This window comes from Triticum aestivum, chromosome 7D, assembly GCF_018294505.1.
Source record: "Triticum aestivum cultivar Chinese Spring chromosome 7D, IWGSC CS RefSeq v2.1, whole genome shotgun sequence".
Taxonomy (NCBI): Eukaryota; Viridiplantae; Streptophyta; class Magnoliopsida; order Poales; family Poaceae; genus Triticum; species Triticum aestivum.
This window is the reverse complement of record NC_057814.1, coordinates 430,994,651-431,016,761: the sequence shown is the minus strand read 5'-3', so window position 1 is coordinate 431,016,761 and position 22,111 is coordinate 430,994,651. Positions and strand designations below refer to the sequence as shown.

Here is a 22,111-nt window from a genome sequence, read left to right as displayed (position 1 = left end):
ACTTCAATTTAACAATATCATTATCCGTATCTTTCTTCTTTTGCATACCACACAAATCAACAAAGTTGTTTAGATGAGTAGCAGCATCTTCACTAGGAAGGCCGGCGAATTGATCTTTCATAACAAGATTCAGCAAAGCAGCATTGATTTCACAAGATTCAGTATCATTAAGAGGAGCAATCGGAGTACTAAGGAAATCATTATTATTGGTATTGGAAAAATCACACAACTTGGTATTGTCTTGCGCCATGGCGACAAGTAATCCAACACACAAGCAAACAGAAAAAGGCAAGCGAAAAGAGAGGAGGAGATTGGGAAAGAGAGGGCAAATAAAACGGAAAGGGTGAAGTGGGGGAGAGGAAAACAAGAGGCTAATGGCAAATAATGTAAAGGCGAGGGAGATGGGTTTGTGATGGGTACTTGGTGTGTCTTGACTTGGTGGAGGCTTCCCCGGCAACGGCGCCAGAAATCCTTCTTGCTACGTCTTGAGCTTGCGTTGGTTTTCCTTGAAGAGGAAAGGGTGATGCAGCACAGTAGCATAAGTATTTCCCTCAGTTTTTGAGAACCTAGGTATCAATCCAGTAGGAAGCTCCTAGAAAGTCCCACGCACCTACACAAACAAACAAAGAACTCGCAACCAACGCAATAAAGGGGTTGCCAATCCCTTCACGGCCACTTGCGAAAGTGAGATCTGATAGAGATAATATGATAAGATAAATATATTTTTGGTATTTTATAATATAGATGCAAAAAGTACAGATGCAAATAAAAGTAGATTGAAAGCAAATATAATAAAAGATAGACCCGGGGGCCATAGGTTTCACTAGAGGCTTCTCTCGAGATAGCATAAGTAGTACGGGGGGTGAACAAATTATTGGCGAGCAATTGATAGAAAAGCGAATAATTATGAGATTATCTAGGCATGATCATGTATATAGGCATCACGTCCGCAACAAGTAGACCGACTCCTGCCTGCATCTACTACTATTACTCCACACATCGACCGACTCCTGCCTGCATCTAGAGTATTAAGTTCATAAGAACAGAGTAACGCCTTAAGCAAGATGACATGATGTAGAGGGATAAACTCATGCAATATGATATAAACCCCATCTTTTTATCCTCGATGGCAACAATACAATACGTGCCTTGCAACCCTTTCTGCCACTCGGTAAGGACACCGCAAGATTGAACCCAAAGCTAAGCACTTCTCCCATGGCAAGAAAGATCAATCTAGTAGGCCAAACCAAACTGATAATTCGAAGAGACTTGCAAAGATAACTCAATCATACATAAAACAATTCAGAGGAGATTCAAATATTTCTCATAGATAAACTTGATCATAAACTCACAATTCATCGGATCTCGACAAACACACCGCAAAAAGAGATTACATCGAATAGATCTCCACAAGAGAGGGGGAGAACATGGTATTGAGATCCAAAAAGAGAGAAGAAGCCATCTAGCTAATAACTGTGGACCCGAAGGTCTGTGGTAAACTACTCACAACTCATCGGAGGGGCTATGGTGTTGATGTAGAAGCCCTCCGTGGTCGATTCCCCCTCCGGCGGAGCACCGACGAAGGCTCCAAGATGGGATCTCGCGGATACAGAAGGTTACGGCGGTGGAAATTGTGTTTCGGTGGCTCCCTGGATGTTTTCGGGGTACGTAGGTATATATAGGAGGAAGAAGTACGTCGGTGGCCACCCGTGGGGCCCAGGAGACAAGGGGCGCGCCCTCCACCCTCCTGTCCGCCTCGTTTGCTTCTTGACTTGCACTCCAAGTTCTCCGGATCATGTTCGTTCCAAAAATCACGCTCCCGAAGGTTTCATTCCGTTTGGACTCCGTTTGATATGACTTTTCTTCGAAATACTGAAATAGGCAAAAAAACAGCAATACGGGTTGGGCCTCCGGTTAGTAGGTTAGTCCCAAAAATGATATAAATATGTAAAATAAAGCCCATAAACATCCAAAAGGGGTAATATAATAGCATGGAACAATCAAAAATTATAGATACGTTGGAGACGTATCAGCCGTCAGCCAATAGAAACCGTGACGAAAAGCCTTGGCTACTAGAGATTTTGAACTGGCATGATGACCACAATCTCCTTCGTGGATCTCACGTAGAATCTCACAGCCTTCTTCAGGAGAAACGCAACGCTGAAATGCCCCTGTGACACTGCAATGATGTAACTCCCCATTGACAATGGTCATTGACTTGGACCGTCGGGTTATCTGTCTGGCCATAGTTTCATCCTCAGGTAACTCGCCCCGGGTCATATAAGCCAGATACGGAACTGTCCAATCGGGAATTACATGAAGAGCTGCCACCAACTGAGCCTCCGGGTCAGGAATAGCCAAATCCTCCTCTGTAGGTAGCTTGACCGACGGGTTATGCAAGACGTCAAGAAAAATATTGGGCGGCACCGGTTTACGTTGAGAACCCAACCGGCTTAAAGCGTCCGCCGCTTCATTTTTGCGCCGATCGACATGCTCGACCTGATAACCCTTGAAGTATCCACCAATAACATCCACCTCTCGTCGATAAGCCACCATGAGTGGATCCTTGGAATCCCAAGTACCAGAGACTTGTTGAGCCACTCTATCTGAGTCCCCGAAGCACCTTACCTGCTGGCTTAAGTTCATCTCCTTAGCCATCCGAAGACCGTGGAGCAAGGCCTCATATTCAGCTTCATTGTTAGTGCAAGGGAACATTAAACGGAGAACATGACAAAATTTATCACCTCGAGGGGAAGTAAGCACAACTCCAGCCCCCGAGCCCTCCAATTGCCTGGACCCATCAAAATGAATAGTCCAATATGTGTTATCCGGCTTTTCCTCCGGTGCCTGCAACTCTGTCCAGTCATTGATGAAATCCACAAGCGCTTGGGACTTGGTAGCCGTACGAGGCATATACTTTAACCCGTGAGGTCCAAGCTCAATGGCCCACTTAGCAACCCGGCCAGTTGCTTCCTTGTTTTGGATTATATCTCCCAAAGGAGCAGAACTGACCACAGTGATGGGATGACCCTGAAAATATTGCTTAAACTTCCGGCTTGCCATGAAAACACCATACACCAGCTTCTGCCAATGTGGGTATCTCTATTTGGACTCAATAAGCACCTCGCTGATATAATAAACCGGCCGTTGAACCGGATACTCCTTGCCTGCCTCCTGTCGCTCCACCACAATAGCCACACTGACAGCCCGAGCATTTGCAGCCACATATAACAGCAATGGCTCGTTATCAATAAGGGCAGCAAGAATAGGTGGCTCGGCTAACTGCTTCTTCAAGTCCTCAAACGCTGCATTAGCAGGATCACTCCAGACAAAATTATCTGTCTTTTTCATCATCTGGTACAGAGGGATAGCCTTCTCTCCCAACCTGCTTATGAACCGGCTTAGCGTCGCAATACGACCCGCCAAAGGTTGAACATCATTGATACACGCCGGTTTAGCCAGAGAAGTAATGGCCTTGATCTTCTCCGGGTTAGCTTCATTGCCTCTATTAGATACCACAAAGCCCAAGAGCTTGCTTGCCAGTACACCAAAGACACACTTGGCCGGGTTAAGCATCATCTTATAAACCCGGAGATTGTCAAAGGTTTCTTTCAAATCGTCTATCAGCGTCTCCTTCTTCCTGGACTTCACCACAATATCATCCACATAAGCATGCACATTGCGCCCAATCTGATTATGAAGACAATTCTGCACACATCGCTGGTAAGTCGCCTGGGCACTCTTGAGCCCAAAAGGCATAGACACATAGCAGAAGGCTCCAAAGGGAGTTATAAAAGTTGTCTTCTCCTGGTTCTTAACTGCCATCTTGATCTGATGATAACCCGAATAAGCATCCAAAAAACTCAATCGCTCACAACCCGCCGTAGCATCAATAATCTGATCAATACAAGGGAGAGCAAAAGAATCAGCCGGACAAGCCTTCTTTAAATCCCTGTAGTCCACACACATCCGCCAAGTACCATTCTTCTTAAGTACCAGAACCGGGTTAGCCAACCATTAAGGATGAAACACTTCAACAATAAACCCAGCCGCCAAGAGCCGGGCTACCTCCTCACCAATGGCTTTACGCCTTTCTTCATTCAAGCGACGAAGAAACTGCTTGAATGGTTTAAACTTAGGATCAATATTGAGAGTGTGCTCAGCGAGTTCCCTCGGTACACCTGGCATGTGAGAAAGCTTCCATGCAAAGATGTCTCGGTTCTCACGGATGAACTCGATGAGCGCGCTTTCCTATTTCGGATCCAGATTAGTGCTGATGCTGAACTGCTTGGACGAATTGCCAGGAACGAAATCAACTAGCTTAGTCTCATCAGCCAATTTAAACTTCAAGGCCAGATCATGCTCCGTAGTTGGCTTTTTCAAAGAAGTCATATCCGCCAGATCAACATTGTCCTTATAAAATTTTAACTCCTTTGTTGCACAAACCGACTCAGCATAAGCTGAATAGCCCTCTTCACACTCCAAAGCTATCTTCCGGCTCCCATGTACTATAATGGTCCCCTTATGACCCCGCGTCTTGAGCTGCAGATAAACATAACAGGGCCTGGCCATGAATTTAGCATAAGCCGGCCGTCCAAACAGAGCATGATAAGGGCTCTTGATTTTCACCACTTCAAAGGTTAAGGTCTCTGATCCAGAGTCATGCTCATCTCCAAAAGCAACTTCCAGAGCTATCTTACCAACTGGGTATGCCAACTTACCAGGCACCACGCCATGGAAAACAGTGTTCGACGGTTTAAGATTTTTATCTGTCAACCCCATGCGACGGAAAGTCTCATAATAGAGAATATTGATGTTGCTCCCTCCGTCCATGAGTACCTTGGTGAACTTATACCCTCCAACCTAAGGTGCCACCGCCAATGCCAGGTGACCTGGATTATCAACCCGGGGCGGGTGAACCTCCCGACTCCATACGATGGGCAGCCCAGACCAGCGCAAATAACGGGGAACTGCCGGTTCAACGGAGTTCACTGCCCTCTTATGAAGCTTCTGGTCACGCTTGCATAAGCTAGTGGTGAAGACATGATACTGTCCACTGTTCAACTGCTTCGGGTTGCTCTGATAACCCGACTGTTGTTGCTGTTGACTCCCCTGATTATTCTGCTGATTGTAACCGCTCTGGTTGCCATGACCGCCTTGACTTCCTTGAAACCCTGAGCTTGAACCGCCTCCATCGTAACCCCGCCCATGGAAACCGAATCCTGAACCACCACCCGGTCCATGACCGTCTTGGTAAAAATTCAAAATTTTGAGCTCCTTCATAATGAAGCAATCCTTCCAGAGTTGCGAAGACGGCCTTTCTCGCGTCCCGTGCCTTGGGCAGGGCTGATTTAACATCTGCTCAAGGTTGATGCCTGATCCTCCATTCTGCGGGGGCGGTTTACCCTTACGACGCAGACCATTATTGTGCGCATTGGTGTTAGCCACAAAGTCTAGACTATTATCAGCCTTGCGCTTACCGTTGCCTCCTTGGTTCGCCGGGTTATGCTGCTACCCCTTGGCGTTGCTGCTCTTCTTTCCCTTTCCCGGCTTCTCATCATCAGACTCGGGGTCCTTGGTACCATCAGAGTCAGCATACTTAACTAGAGCCGCCATGAGGGTCCCCATGTCATTGCAGTGACGTTTGAGCCGTCCCAACTTCTACTTTAAGGGTATGAACCGGCAATTGTTCTGCAGCATCAACACTGCTGAGTCGGCATTAATGCGATCTGACGAATGCAGAATTGTTGAGACCTGGCGCACCCAATGGGTTGTTGACTCACCTTCCTCCTAGACATAGGAGGCTAAATCCACAATTGACATAGGCTGCTTGCATGTATCCTTGAAATTCTGGATAAAGCGGGCTTTTAACTCGGCCCATGACCCAATGGAGTTGGCAGGGAGCCCCTTTAACCAGGTACGGGCCGTCCCTTCCAACATCAGGTGGAAATATTTAGCCCATGCTGCATATCTGACATCTAGCAACTCCATGGCCATCTCATAACTCTCGATCCATGCTTCGGGAGGTAAATCGGCTGTATAGTTAGGCACCTTACGGGGACCCTTGAAATCTTTGGGCAGACGCTCATTACATAGAGCCGGCACTAAACACTGTATGCCCAAATTCCTGAAGGTTATACCTGGCTCCACCGAAGTTGTCAGACGAACCGGAGAAGGTTGACGAGCCGCATACTCTGCCTCTAACTCGGCCTCTCGACGGGCTCTACCTTGATCCACCATGTTCTGAGCATTGGCACCACCGCCCGCCGGGTTATGCCCATGCGGCGGGTTACGGTTCCGCGCACTGCTTGACACAGCCGGCTCATCCATGTGCATGTTGTAACTCCGGCTCGGGCGAGGGGTGGAATGAATCCTGTCACGACTGTAAGAATAAGCAGCCTGCTGAACCAAAGCTGTCTGAAGGAGCTCTCTAGCCCTTCGTGTTTCAACTGCTGTCAAAGACTCGCCCTCAACCGGAAGAGCTGCCAACCGTGACGCCACGGCGATCATGTTATCCAAAGGGTTAGAGTAATGTCCCGACGGCGTTGGCACGTGCTGCGGTGGGTTATTGTTCAGGCGGGTCCGTTGTGCGCGGCTGAACCGGCGTACCCGTCCCAGGCGCTTCAACCCGATTCACCACTGGTTGGTTACTGGTTGGTTACTGGTTCCTGCTCCTGGCGTGTTAAAGAGATTCCTTGCCTCGTAAACCGGGGGCAGACGAGTCTGATGCCTCTTCTCATGACATCGTTTGAAGCGTTCTCATCTAGCATGAGACGATAAGACTCCGACTGAATCCGCTGTGCCTGAGCATCCAAAGCGGCCCGCTCCTCGGCCATCCTAGTGCTTTCGGTGTTCAGCTCCTCCTTGGCCTGTGCTATCTCATCGCGCAATTTCGCCACCGCCGCATTATGTTGATCCTGCTCCGCCGGGTTAACCACCGTTGTTAACAACGCTGTCAGCTTATCCAGCAAGTTAGTTAAGGCCTGAGCCAGCGGACGCACAGGGCCTCCTGCCCCGGCTGACGTTGCTGCTACTGATCCGGAAATCAATGCCGCTACAGTTGAAGAATGGTGAACCGGCTATGTACCGGCCATGAAGATCGCAACCCGGTTCGGTGGCTTGCAGGGATCCGGAATACTGTCGCCATCGAAACAGCCCCCAAGCCGGCCATCTTGCAGTTGGTACAATGACTCGGTCTCACCGGTGGATGACTCACCATTGGAGTAGACAACTGTCTCACCGTTAGATACTGATTCAGATTCTGCACCGTTAATGAATCCCACGAAGGCACGCTTCATGATAGGCTGAACTCGGGCAGGTCTCGCATGCTGAGCCGTCTCGATGATGTCGGTGCAAATGTCCGGCTCAGGGCCCGGTTCGCCGATCTTGCCAATGAAGACGTGAATTCCACCAAAGGGGACCCGATACCCGTACTCAATTGAGCCGGCCTCGGGGCTCCAGCCTGCGTCATCGATGTAAAGCTTGCCGCGACGACTCTTGGTCATCCGGCCAACGGCGTATCCCTTGAGCCCTTCGAAGTTGCCCTCTAAGAACTTGAAACCATCGTGCGATAGCCCCACGGTGGGCGCCAACTGTCGCGGAATTGTCATGGCAGATGTCCTAGTGTGAGGACTTGGTCGTGGAGCCATCGCAACGAAGTTAACTTAAAGGGGTTAAACGGGACAAAGGACACGAGGAGTTTATACTGGTTCGGCCCCTTGCGGTGAAGGTAAAGGCCTAATCCAATTTGAGGTGGTATTTCTAGGGTTTCGATGACTAGGGAGCGAGTACGCTAAGCCTGGCTCTCGATCTGTTGTTTCTTGTCCCTAAACCGCCGCCGGGTCGTCCCTTTATATACACAGGTTAACGCCCGGCCTGTTTGTAGAATCCGAGCCGGCTCATAAACGTGTCCGGCTCGGTATCTGTTCTTTCCTATCTTACAATACAAGTCATACGCTTATGGAGGTTTATGTCTATGGGCCCTAATCTGCCCTTGGGCTTTGGGCCTTCTTATGAAGTCTCCTCCATAAAGCGTCATCTTCCATGTCTTCATGGGCTTCAATACGGGTAAATTACTATGAGTATAACCCGGACCCTCCTGGGCGGTTTATACTCAATAGTTATATCCCCAACAGGGAGAGTACAGTGTTAAGTCATTTTATTCTAGAATGAAAATAGAAGGGAAAGGTCCTGGTAGATTCCTTTGGAAGGTTCAAATCCTTCCCAGGATCAAAACCTTTCTTTAACTTGTATTGAGGGAGAGCATTTTAACCAGAGACATGTTACTGCCTCGTGGAGGAAATTGTGAGGCTGAATGTCCTTTTTGTGGAAATAAGGAATCTATCAATCATTTTTTTTCGGTGTCCTTTAGCTAGGTACATTTGGAATATAGTGATCTGCAACCTAGGAATTCCTTGTGATTTCTATGGTGTAAACAATTGTTTTTATGTCTGGTTGAAAAGGATGTGATCTGGGAACTGGAAAATCTTCTCCGTGGGGGCTGCTGCAATTATTTGGAGTATTTGGAAAGCTTGGAATTTAGCTTGCTTCTAGAAGAAACATTGAGCCTATTAATGTTCGATTTGGAGTTCCTCATTGGATTAATGATTGGAGTGCTTTGCAGGTGAGGGAGGACACAAGATCGGAGCTGCAGCGGTGCGCAAGACTTCTGGATCGAGTTGCCACTTAGATATTTCATGCAAGACGAAGCTGGGCATCTTAGATTCCAAGACTGGAGGGTGAAAGATCTGAGGTGGAATCGGTGTGCTCTTCCCTGTTCGCAGCTTTGTTGCTTCTCCTTGTGTATGGTCCAAAACTTGGTGCTTTGGGTGTATTTTTAGCTCCTATGTTTGCTAGTAGGCCAGCCCCCGGCAATGAGTTGTTCTGTTGTTTGGTCCTTCATGTGTACCTGGCCTAGGACTATTTGAGGCGTTTCCCTTTTGCTTTACCTTGTTGGGGTGAAGGAGGGGGGTGGGTGCCAGCGAGTTGGCAAGATTTAAGGTGATACCTCACGCAGTCGCTTCCTCCCCTAACAAAAGCTTAGGGTTCCTCTGCCTCCCACCGCCGCTACCGTCGGTCCGCCTCGTCTCCGGTGGTCTTAGGGCCATGGCGGCATGGTGGATCCCGGCCTTTGCCGGTGGGAGGGCTATATTTTTAGATGTTTCTTCAAGTTTTGTTAGGGTTTGTGTCCTGCTTAGGAATACGAGGCGGCGGTGGCTCCCTGAAGATGGAATAAAGTTCTCTCCGCGTAGCCCATGTCCCGGTGGTGTATCTAGCATCATTGGTGGGCGTGTGGACGTGTGTCTCCGGCAGATCTGTCCTTGGTGGATTTGCTTGGATCTGATCGTAGTTTGCCTAAGTTCGTGTATATTCAGATTAGATCCTTTCGATCTACACTATTCTTCATCGGCGACAGTTTTTGTTCTACTGCGCTGGTTCTATGGGGCCTTAGCACGACGACTTCCTGACTGTCTACTACAACAAGTTTTGCCCTACTCCAGAGAGGGAGGGGCGATGACGCCGGCGCGCCTTCGGCTCACTTCAGTTCTTGTATTCGTCGTTAGGTGGTCTACGAATCTGGATGATTGAAGATGAATAAATCGAAAGTTTTCTCGAAAAAAGGGGTGGGTGTGGCTATACTGGTGCTTGATGTGTTTGGGTTGTAGACAACTATGCTAATTTAGTTAATGAAATTGTTTTGAGGACGGGGCGTCGACTCGTTGGCTGGGCAGCTGGGGTTGCTGCCAGCCCATCCGAGTTCGAGTCCCGGCTCGGACGTACGGTGCTCGCGGAGTTTCTCCTATAAAAAAATGCCAACGAGGTTTAGCCATTGGATTGGTCTCTTTTTTTTTATTGTGGAAGGAAATCACTTTCATTCTAGTAAAGAAAATGGCCACTGGCCCACTATGCTAGAGTTGCTGTTATTCCTGGAGAATTTGGTTCCAGGGTTCCAAAGTGAGTAAATTGCACAGAAGTACCACAATTGGGGCATTGGAAGCAGATTGATACCAAGATTGGTAATTTTTACGTGTCAGTACCAAGATTGGGGCTAGCCGTTGCAAAAAAGACTAAAAGCTCATTTTTTACGTATTGACACTAAAGCTGACCGATTGGGCCCGCCCGTCAGGCGCCACGCTGGCCAGTGCGTGCGTTGCCTGCGCTGGCTGCGCGCTGACTCGGACGAGGCCGGCTCGGCCCGTTTATGTGCGACCGAGCCAGACCCCGACCCCGACCGCGCTCGCTTCTTCTTTCTTTCTTCCTGCCTCACCGTCGCCTGCGCCCGCCACCGCCGGCCGCCACAGCACGCCGCCGCAGCCATGGTTCTGGAGGACGAGAGCAGCGACGACAACTCAAGCCTCCCGTACATGCACTCCGAAACCTCCACCGATGGGCTGAACCAGGTAAGTTACTCCATTGGAGCTAGGGTTAGGGTTAGGTTTAGGAAATTTGGGGATTTTTGTGTGTAGGTGGTCTTTGTTGTTAGGATTTCGTTTGATTTGATTTGTCCTCGTCCTCTGCACATGATAGTAACTTGGATTTTGCTTGGGCAGGTGCCTTTCTCTCTTGAGGACCCGGATTACAAGGGTCTTGAGCTAGATCTGATAGTGTTGTGCGAGAAGCATGGGAAGCCATCAGAGAGGCTTGTTGCGTTTGAAGGAACAATGACTGGGAGAAGGTTCTTAGCATGTGCAGAGCCGGTAATTTTCTTGCCTTGGTGATTAAGCACTGGATGTGTTCATTGAAAGTGGCAGAGTCTTGTTTGCCACCTGTGATTCAGTTATGTGCATGCTAAATTTGTTAGGAATGATCATTATTAAGTTCAGTGGAATGCATTTCTGCTAAAATATATGCTCCTGTTGTGTGCACATGCTATTTATTTACACTTCTTTCCAAATGCAGTGTTGCTCAATATTAAGTTCAGTGGAGCCAGTTAGTAACAATTGCTTACTGCTGACAGTAGGTAGTCTCATTAGCTAGTTTGTTGCTGCAGGCTAGTGTAGTGTATTTAGGTGGGCAAAGTAGTTCACATTGTGTTGCTTATTACTGTTAGGATTTCATTATATTAATGGTCAATTCTTAGCAACTGCTGTTGCTTAGCACATGGCTGCTTAGCAACTTCTAAGTTGAATGGAGTGTTACTCTGGTGCCTGGTAAATATATGAGTTGATCATGCATTGTAGGATTACATTAATCTATTTTACAATGTGGTCCTGTTGCTTAGCAAATGGCTGTGCAAATCCAGTTAATGTCAGTGCCAACATTAGGTACTGCCATGAACTAACTGTTGCTTAGTACTCTTAGTAGTTGTATTGTACTAAATTTTGCCCTTCTAATTTTTCCAGGAAGGTCAGAATTGTGGGTTTGTTCAGTGGGTTGATGAGCAGTGGCCCCCAACAATGGAGAATGCATTGCTGAAGCTTTGGTCAATGGTTGAAGAGAGCAAGTCTGCTAGGGTGAATGATAATCTTCAAAGTGCTCTAACTATTCATCAGTTGACAGAAGAAAAGAACAAGCTGGATGCAGACTATGACAAGTTAGTGAAAGATGTGCATCAACTTGTGGACTTTCAGCAGGATAGGGTTGTGGATTTCAGTTATCTGCAGTCTGCTGTCACATATCAGCACCAATGCAGAGCTGAATTGGTGGCTGGTATGAATGCAGAAATGGCAAAGAAAGATGCAGCTGCACAGAAGCTTCAACAAAAGTATGAACTCCTGTGCAACCTGACAAGTGCTCAAGCAACTGTCATCCAAAACTTGAAGTTGAAGAATATGAAAGAGAAGGAATTGTTGAGTGAGGGTAGGATGAATTTGGAGTTGAAGAATGCAGAGTTCACAAAGTTTGAGGAGAAGCTCACCCAAGAGAAGCTAGAGTTGAAGCTCCAGGTTGCTGATCTGCTGAAGCTCAAGGAAAACCATAATGAAGAGAAGCAGATGCAAGAGTTTAAGATTACTGAGCTCATCAAGGCAGAGGAGAAGCTGAAGGAGAAGATCAAGGGGATCCAGGCCATCTTGCAGAACTGAACAAGATGACTTGAGATTAGTGGGCATTGCAGACCTTTTGGGAATGATGGTTGTGCAATGACCTAGTAACTTAGAATTATGGTTGTGTAATGTATGGTTCTAGTACTAATTGTGAACTCTGGTTGTAACTCTAGTAGTTATGCTATTCATCCTTTTGTGAGAAAAGGATGGATTGTGCATTTGAACTCCACTATGTAATGTGATCAATGTGAACAATGGATGTGTATTCTATAATGTGTTGAACTCCAGTGTTACTTATGTTATAGTGATGCTTAAATGCTTAAATGCATTTGCAAAAGTAATGCTTATGTTAGAGTTGATGCTTATGTTATATTGATGGTTTAAATGCATTTGCAAAAGGAATAGTTACATATGTTATGTTACAGTGATGCTTTAGGTGGTTCCGTTGACCCCGAGCCACCCTAGACCCTAGTTGAATGCTTTAGGTGGTTCCGTCGGACCCCGAGCCACCAAAACCCTAGTGATGCCTTTAGGTGGTTCCGTCGACCCCGAGCCACCCTAGACCCTAGTTGATGCCTTTAGGTGTTTCCGTCGTCCCCGAGCCCACCCTAGACCCTAGTTGATGCCTTTAGGTGTTTTCGTCGACCCCGAGTCACCAAAACCCTAATTGATAGGTTTTAGGTGTTTTCGTTGACCCCGAGCCACCCTAGAGCCTAGATGATAGGTTTAGGTGTTTTTCGTTGACCCCGAGCCACCCTTAGAGCCTAGATGATAGGTTTAGGTGTTTTTCGTCGACCCCGAGCCACCAAAACCCTAGTTGATGCCTTTAGGTGGTTCCGTCGACCCCGAGCCACCAAAACTCTAGTTGATGCCTTTAGGTGGTTCCGTCGACCCCGAGCCACCAAAACCCTAGTTGATGCCTTTAGGTGGTTCCGTCGACCCCGAGCCACCAAAACCCTAGTTGATGGCCTTTAGGTGGTTTCCGTCGACCCCGAGCCACCATAGACCCTAAATGATGCCTTTAGGTGGTTCCGTCGACCCCGAGCCACCCTAAGACCCTAAATGATGCCTTTAGGTGGTTCCGTCGACCCCGAGCCACCAAAAACCCTAATTGATAGCGTTTAGGTGGTTCCGTCGACCCCGAGCCACCAAAACCCTAATTGAATGCTTTAGGTGGTTTCCGTCGACCCCGAGCCACCAAAACCCTAGTTGATGCCTTTAGGTGGTTCCGTCGACCCCGAGCCACCCTAGACCCTAGTTGATGCCTTTAGGTGTTTCGTCGTCCCGAGCCACCCCTAGACCCTAGTTGATGCCTTTAGGTGTTTTCGTCGACCCCGAGCCACCAAAACCCTAATTGATAGGTTTAGGTGTTTTTCGTTGACCCCCGAGCCACCCTAGAGCCTAGATGATAGGTTTAGGTGTTTTCGTTGACCCGAGCCACCCTAGAGCCTAGATGATAGGTTTAGGTGTTTTCCGTCGACCCCGAGCCACCAAAACCCTAGTTGATGCCTTAGGTGTTCCGTCGACCCGAGCCACCAAAACTCTAGTGATGCCTTTAGGTGGTTCCGTCGACCCCGAGCCACCAAAACCCTAGTTGATGCCTTTAGGTGGTTCCATCGACCCCGAGCCACCCTAGACCCTAAATGATGCCTTTAGGTGGTTCCGTCGACCCCGAGCCACCAAAACCCTAATTGATAGGTTTAGGTGGTTCCGTCGACCCCGAGCCACCAAAACCCTAGTTGATGCCTTTAGGTGGTTCCGTCGACCCCGAGCCACCCTAGACCCTAAATGATGCCTTTAGGTGGTTCCGTCGACCCCGAGCCACCCTAGACCCTAAATGATGCCTTTAGGTGGTTCCGTCGACCCCGAGCCACCCTAGACCCTAGTTGATGCCTTTAGGTGTTTTCGTCGACCCCGAGCCACCAAAACCCTAATTGATAGGTTTAGGTGTTTTCGTTGACCCCGAGCCACCAAAACCCAAAGTGCTTCTTTTTTAGCCTAGACCTTAACAACATATCCAACAATGTATACAACAATATATCCAGTAATATATCCAGCAACAGAGTTACTCTATCCAATAGTATGCACCATTGTCATGAACATATCAATCATAAAAAGATATAAAAAGAACCATCCACATGAACATAGTCCATTCCAGGCATTGATTAACTAATAAATAGCAAGATCACATCCATCCACATGAACAAAAGCCAGCTCCAGAAATGGCATTAACTAATAAATAAATCCATCCATCCACATGAACAAAAGCCATATATGGCATTGATTCTTAAAGTACACCAGCAAAGTACAATAAGAGCACCAGCAAAGTAGACTGAGAGCACCAGCAAGATCACATTGTACCATAGGATGCAAGAACACACATGAAGTATCTAGTTTTGAACATTACATGGCACATGTGCCATTTAGTGGTTACCACTTGCATAGAAGTAGGCTCTCCATCCTCTGTTTCTACCACCAGAAGGTGGAGTAGCAGTAGATGTAGAGGGAGCAGTAGATGTGGAGGGACCAGATTGCCTTGGGGCAGAGAATGTACCTCTCCCTCTCCCAGCACCTCTCCCAGCACCTGGTGCAGCACCTCTACCAGCACCCTCTAGCAGCACCAGTCCCAGCAGCCCCTCCCAGCTCCTCTCCAGCTCCTCTCCCAGCTCCTGTTCCAGCTGTTGGTGTTGTTGTAGGAGTTGGATGAGAAGTTGTTGATGCTTGTGTAGTAGCAGCAGCACCAGCATTGGAATTCCTTGCAAGAGGCTTGCATAAACAAAGAAGGAAAATGAGTTAGTACTTAAAAAAATAGAATGTACAAGAAGGAAAACCTGTTACTACTTATTAGAGGATTACCACATGTTTGTTCTTCCTCAAAGCCAGCTCAGGCTTCAACTGCTTGTTGCAGCTTGTGTACCTATGTCCTTGCAGTCCACAATTGCCACATGTTATAGTCCCCATTCTTGATGTCTCCTTAGGCTTTGGGACTTCAAATTTCCCCTTGATCCTCTTCTCTTTCTTTCTTCCTCTCTTCACTTTAAATGCAGGTGGTTCAATGTCTGGACCAGGTGTCCTTGTCCAGTCATGCTCACCAGGAACTGGATAGATCATTGGTTCATAAGCTGCCAGATAAATTTCTTTCTTGAAGAACTTGCTGACATAATCCTCTGGTTTTCTTTTGGCCTTGTTTATTGCTGAGATGGCAGGTTACATGGGATGCCACTTAGGTCCCATTTTCTGCACCCACATGTGTGCATTTGCAAGTTAACAGCATGGGTTTGCTGCCCACTTGTAACTTGCCACAAGTCCACACCAGCTTGAATTGGTTTGCAATATTTGGCCCTCTCCTTCTCAACCTCTAGCTTCTCACTATAATGGGGTGTTATGTCCCATCTAGCTTTCTTTCCACTCTCCCTATTCCTATGCCACCTCACCATCTGCTTATCCTTTATTCCATCACACATTGTCCTAATTGGTTTCTTCCTAACATCTAGGACATACTTGTTGAACACCTCAGATAAATTGTTAACTACAAGGTCAGTCTTGCAGTTTGTGTCAAATGCATGCCTTGCCCATGTTTTCTTGGGTATTTGACAAAGCCACTCCCAAGCTTGCTCACACTCAGCTCTAAGGTCATTCATTGCAATGTTAAATTTGTGTTCACTATATGCATAGGCAGCATTATCCATACACTTTTTCAGATCTTCCCCCCTAAACCCAGCATTTTGGAAGTTTGCATAGATATGCCTAAGGCAGAACCTTTGGTTGCACTTAGGAAAGACAGCATTCACTGCATTTAGTAGGCCCTGGGACACACAATTAAACTAGCTAAGCTACTATCTAGCACAAAACAACCATATAGGAACAATGACATAAGATGCAAGCACATACCTTTTGTCTATCTGACATTATTGTATATGGACCAAACCTTCCCACTTCTCCTCCTAGGCAGATTTTAAGTTGGTGTAGAAACCAACACCAGTTAGGTGTGTCCTCTTGCCCAACAATACCAAATGCTAGTGGGTATATATTGTTGTTGCCATCTCTACCAGTGGCAGCAAGTAGTTGAGCACCAGTAGTTAACTTAATGAAGCACCCATCAACACCTGAGCAAGCAAATTCAGTATTAAAAACATTCAAATGCATTTCTAGATGAAACAATATGTAACTAATGCACAAGGTGAACAAACTAACCAATGAATGGTCTGCACCCCTTGAGAAACCCCTCCCTTGCTCCATTGATGCAATAGAACATAGCATGGAATCTTGGACCTGGATGGGGGATTTTTTCAGTGGGTGTTGGAGTTACAGTAGTGACTACTACTCTACTCCCAGGGTTTGTATCCATCACTGTCTGAGCATAGTCTTTCAACCTAGGGTATTGCTTCTTGTGGTCTCCTAGCACAGCATCAATAGCTAGGTTCTTTGCCCTATATGTCATTGACTTGGGCACATCCACACCATACTTCTCCATGCAGGCATCAATCAAAGTCTGAATGCCAGTTGTTAGATCAGATCTGAACAGTGACTCATACTTCTGTGCAAGCCACTTGGCACTTACCCTTGTTGTCTCTGTACTAATAGGGCAAGTGTGCTTAATTCTCATCTTCTTAATTACAAAAGTAGTTTCACCTTTTATAACTGCTGCCACCATAAAGAAGTTGCAATGTTTTTGGTTGCATTCTACAATTATTCTTTGATCTGAGTTCCTATGATATTTGAAGTTTCTGCCTTGAGTGATGTGTAAGTTCAACAAAGCCTCTCTGAATTGATGTTGATCCTTGAAACACATCTGTAGACATAATTGCTCATGTGGTGCCTCCATTTTCTCATTGTACCATTTTCTAGGAGGCCTCCGCTTTGCCCTGCTCTTCCTTTTCTTTGGCAGCACAAATGCCAATGGCTCATAACCATCATCATCAGCCTCCTTCAACAATCCTTTCTGTTCTTCATCAGATGAAGGTTGGAAATCAGGTTCCTCCTCTTGAACTACACTTGAATGTGTCCTTGTTGTAGGACCTTTCCTAACTGGAAGCTTCTGTTTCTTCTTCTTCTTCTCTTCATGTACAATTACAGTTTCTTCATCCTGTGAAACAACCTTGTCATCTTCATCCATTTCAAAAGGTTCCTCAACATCTGTGTCACCAGAGTAATGCACCATTTCTTCCTCCTCAGATTCTTCATCATCTGTTTCTTCCTCTTCTACTTCATCATACTCTCTCTGTTTCTTTCCCTCATCCATCTCTATGTCATCAGCATCACCCATATAAAAAGGGTTTACATCACTGTCATCTTCACCTTCACAATCAGAACCACCACTGCCATCATATCCCTCTTCTTCTTCTATTTCCAAAACAGCTTTCAGTTTCCCTTTTACATTCTTGCTCTCTTGTGTGCAAACACCAGTACCATGAGCTACTAAACTGCAGCTGCTACTCTGACTTTCAAAGGCAACTCCTTCTTCATCAACAGCATAGATGGGTGGCTCACTGAGATCATATAACACAACAGTGGATAATTCTTGCCTCTGAAACTTGCTGCAAGGAGGTGGACATGCCCTCACTAGCAAATTTAAAACCTTACACTCCTCAACCGGCCTCTTTACTAGTTGCAACTCAGCATTACTTGTTGGGAATCGTAGCATAATTTAAAATTTTCCTACGCTCACCAAGATGCATCTATGGAGTCTACTAGCAACGAGGGGAAAGGAGTGGATCTACATACCCTTGTAGATCGCGAGCGGAAGCGTTCCAATGAACGTGGATGACGGAGTCGTACTCGCCGTGATCCAAATCACCGATGACCGAGTGCCGAACGGACGGCACCTCCGCGTTCAACACACGTACGGTGCAGCGACGTCTCCTCCTTCTTGATCCAGCAAGGGGGAAGGAGAGGTTGATGGAGATCCAACAGCACGACGGCGTGGTGGTGGATGTAGCGGGTCTCCGGCAGGGCTTCGCCGAGCTTCTACGAGAGAGAGAGAGGTGTTGCAGGGGAGGAGGGAGGCGCCCAAGGCTTAGATGTTGCTGCCCTCCCTTCCCCCCACTATATATAGGGCCAAGGGAGAGGGGGGGCGCAGCCTTGCCCCTTCCTTCAAGGAAGGGTGCGGCCAGGGGGGAGTCCTTCCCCCCCAAGGCACCTCGGAGGTGCCTTCCCCCTTTAGGACTCTCCCTTCTTTCTTATCTCTTGCGCATGGGCCTCTTGGGGCTGGTGCCCTTCGCCCATATAGGCCAAGGCGCACCCCTTACAGCCCATGTGGCCCCCCGGGGCTGGTGGACCCCCTTGGTGGACCCCCGGACCCCTTTCGGCACTCCCGGTACAATACCGATAAAGCGCGAAACTTTTCCGGCGACCAAAATAAGACTTCCCATATATAAATCTTTACCTCCGGAACCTCTCGTGACGTCCGGGATCTCATCCGGGACTCCGAACAACTTTCGGGTTTCCGCATACATATATCTCTACAACCCTAGCGTCACCGGACCTTAAGTGTGTAGACCCTACGGGTTCGGGAGACATGCAGACATGACCGAGACGCCTCTCCGGTCAATAACCAACAGCGGGATCTGGATACCCATGTTGGCTCCCACATGTTCCACGATGATATCATCGGATGAACCACGGTGTCGAGGATTCAATCAATCCGTATGCAATTCCCTTTGTCAATCGGTATGTTACTTGCCCGAGATTCGATCGTCGGTATCCCAATACCTTGTTCAATCTCGTTACCGGCAAGTCTCTTTACTCGTACCGCAATGCATGATCCCGTGACTAACGCCTTAGTCATATTGAGCTCATTATGATGATGCATTACCGAGTGGGCCCAGAGATACCTCTCCGTCACACGGAGTGACAAATCCCAGTCTCGATCCGTGCCAACCCAACAGACACTTTCGGAGATACCCGTAATGCACCTTTATAGTCACCCAGTTACGTTGTGACGTTTGGCACACCCAAAGCACTCCTACGGTATCCGGGAGTTGCACGATCTCATGGTCCAAGGAAAAGATACTTGACATTGGAAAAGCTCTAGCAAACGAAACTACACGATCTTTTATGCTATGCTTAGGATTGGGTCTTGTCCATCACATCATTCTCCTAATGATGTGATCCCGTTATCAATGACATCCAATGTCCATAGTCAGGAAACCATGACTATCTGTTGATCAACGAGCTAGTCAACTAGAGGCTTACTAGGGACAGGTTGTGGTCTATGTATTCACACATGTATCACGATTTCCGGACAATACAATTATAGCATGAATAATAGACAATTACCATGAACAAAGAAATATAATAATAACCATTTATTATTGCCTCTAGGGCATATTTCCAACAGTCTCCCACTTGCACTAGAGTCAATAATCTAGTTACATTGTGATGAATCGAACACCCATTGCGTCCTGGTGTTGATCATGTTTTGCCCTAGGGAGAGGTTTAGTCAACGGATCTGCTACATTCAGGTCCGTGTGCACTTTACAAATATCTATGTCTCCATTTTGAACACTTTCACGAATGGAGTTGAAGCGACGCTTGATATGTCTGGTCTTCCTGTGAAACCTGGGCTCCTTCGCAAGGGCAATAGCTCCAGTGTTGTCACAAAAGAGAGTCATTGGGCCCGACGCATTGGGAATCACCCCTAGGTCGGTAATGAACTCCTTCATCCAGACTGCTTCCTGTGCTGCCTCTGAGGCTGCCATGTACTCCGCTTCACATGTAGATCCCGCCACGACGCTTTGCTTGCAACTGCACCAGCTTACTGCTCCTCTATTCAATATATACACGTATCCGGTCTGTGACTTCGAGTCATCCAGATCTGTGTCGAAGCTAGCGTCGACGTAACCCTTTACGACGAGCTCTTCGTCACCTCCATAAACGAGAAACATATCCTTAGTCCTCTTCAGGTACTTCAGGATATTCTTGACCGCTGTCCAGTGTTCCTTGCCGGGATTACTTTGGTACCTTCCTACCAAACTTACGGCAAGGTTTACATCAGGTCTGGTACACAGCATGGCATACATAATAGACCCTATGGCCGAGGCATAGGGGATGACACTCATCTGTTCTATATCTTCTGCCGTGGTCGGGCATTGAGCCGTGCTCAATTGCACACCTTGCAATACAGGCAAGAACCCCTTCTTGGACTGATCCATACTGAACTTCTTCAATATCTTGTCAAGGTATGTACTCTGTGAAAGACCAATGAGGCGTCTTGATCTATCTCTATAGATTTTGATGCCTAATATATAAGCAGCTTCTCCAAGGTCCTTCATTGAAAAACACTTATTCAAATAGGCCTTTATACTTTCCAATAATTCTACATCATTTCCCATCAATAATATGTCATCCACATATAATATGAGAAATGCTACAGAGCTCCCACTCACTTTCTTGTAAACACAGGCTTCTCCATAAGTCTGTGTAAACCCAAACGCTTTGATCATCTCATCAAAGCGAATGTTCCAACTCCGAGATGCTTGCACCAGCCCATAGATTGAGCGTTGGAGCTTGCATACTTTGTTAGCATTCTTAGGATCGACAAAACCTTCCGGCTGCATCATATACAACTCTTCCTTAAGGAAGCCGTTAAGGAATGCCGTTTTGACGTCCATCTGCCATATCTCATAATCATAGTATGCGGCAATTGCTAACATGATTCGGACGGACTTCAGCTTCGCTACGGGTGAGAAAGTCTCATCGTAGTCAACCCCTTGAACTTGTCGATAACCCTTAGCGACAAGTCGAGCTTTGTAGATGGTCACATTACCATCTGCGTCCGTCTTCTTCTTAAAGATCCATTTATTTCTATGGCTCGCCGCTCATCGGGCAAGTCAGTCAAAGTCCATACTTTGTTTTCATACATGGATTCTATCTCGGATTTCATGGCTTCTAGCCATTTGTCGGAATCCGGGCCCGCCATCGCTTCTTCATAGTTCGAAGGTTCACCGTTGTCTAACAACATGATTTCAAGGACAGGGTTGCCGTACCACTCTGGTGCGGAACGTGTCCTTGTGGACCTACGAAGTTCAGTGGCAACTTGATCCGAAGCTTCATGATCATCATCATTAACTTCCTCCCCCGTCGGTGTAGGCACCACAGGAACATTTTCCCGTGCTGCGCTATTTTCCGACTCGGAAGGGGTGACTATCACCTCATCAAGTTCCACTTTCCTCCCACTCAATTCTTTCGAGAGAAACTCCTTCTCTAGAAAGGACCCGTTCTTGGCAACGAAGATCTTGCCTTCGGATCTGAGGTAGAAGGTGTACCCAATAGTTTCCTTAGGGTATCCTATGAAGACGCATTTTTCCGATTTGGGTTCGAGCTTTTCAGGTTGAAGCATCGCATCCCCAAACTTTTAGAAACGACAGCTTAGGTTTCTTCCCAAACCATAATTCATACGGTGTCGTCTCAACGGATTTAGACGGTGCCCTATTTAAAGTGAATGCGGCAGTCTCTAAAGCATAACCCCAAAATGAGAGCGGTAAATCGGTAAGAGACATCATAGATCGCACCATATCCAATAGAGTGCGATTACGACGTTCGGACACACCATTTCTCTGAGGTGTTCCAGGCGGCGTGAGTTGTGAAACTATTCCACATTTCCTTAAGTGTGTACCAAATTCATGACTTAAATATTCTCCACCACGATCTGATCGTAAGAATTTTATTTTCCTGTCACGTTGATTCTCAACCTCACTCTGAAATTCCTTGAACTTTTCAAAGGTTTCAGACTTGTGTTTTATTAGGTAGACATACCCATATCTACTTAAATCATCAGTGAGAGTGAGAACATAACGATATCCTCCGCGAGCCTCAACACTCATTGGACCACACACATCGGTATGTATGATTTCCAATAAGTTGGTTGCTCGCTCCATTGTTCCGGAGAACGGAGTCTTGGTCATCTTACCCATGAGGCATGGTTCGCACGTGTCAGATGATTCGTAATCAAGAGACTCCAAAAGTCCATCTGCATGGAGCTTCTTCATGCGCTTGACACCAATGTGACCAAGGCGGCAGTGCCACAAGTATGTGGGACTATCGTTATCAACTTTACATCTTTTGGTATTCACACTATGAACATGTGTAACATCACGTTCGAGATTTATCAAAAATAAACCATTGAC

General features: G+C 47.0%; 1 protein-coding gene across 1 annotated transcript; it reads right to left on the bottom strand.

The window, feature by feature from the left end:
- Nucleotides 1-14,582: 14,582 nt before the first annotated feature.
- Nucleotides 14,583-17,628, bottom strand: LOC123171149 (uncharacterized). The gene is made up of 5 exons (XM_044588775.1): nucleotides 16,179-17,628; nucleotides 15,876-16,090; nucleotides 15,196-15,790; nucleotides 14,841-15,082; nucleotides 14,583-14,750 (listed from the first exon to the last, which is right to left on the bottom strand). The coding sequence occupies exons 1-5, from the start codon at nucleotides 17,626-17,628 to the stop codon at nucleotides 14,583-14,585; spliced, it is 2,670 nt and encodes an 889-aa protein (XP_044444710.1).
- Nucleotides 17,629-22,111: the final 4,483 nt, after the last annotated feature.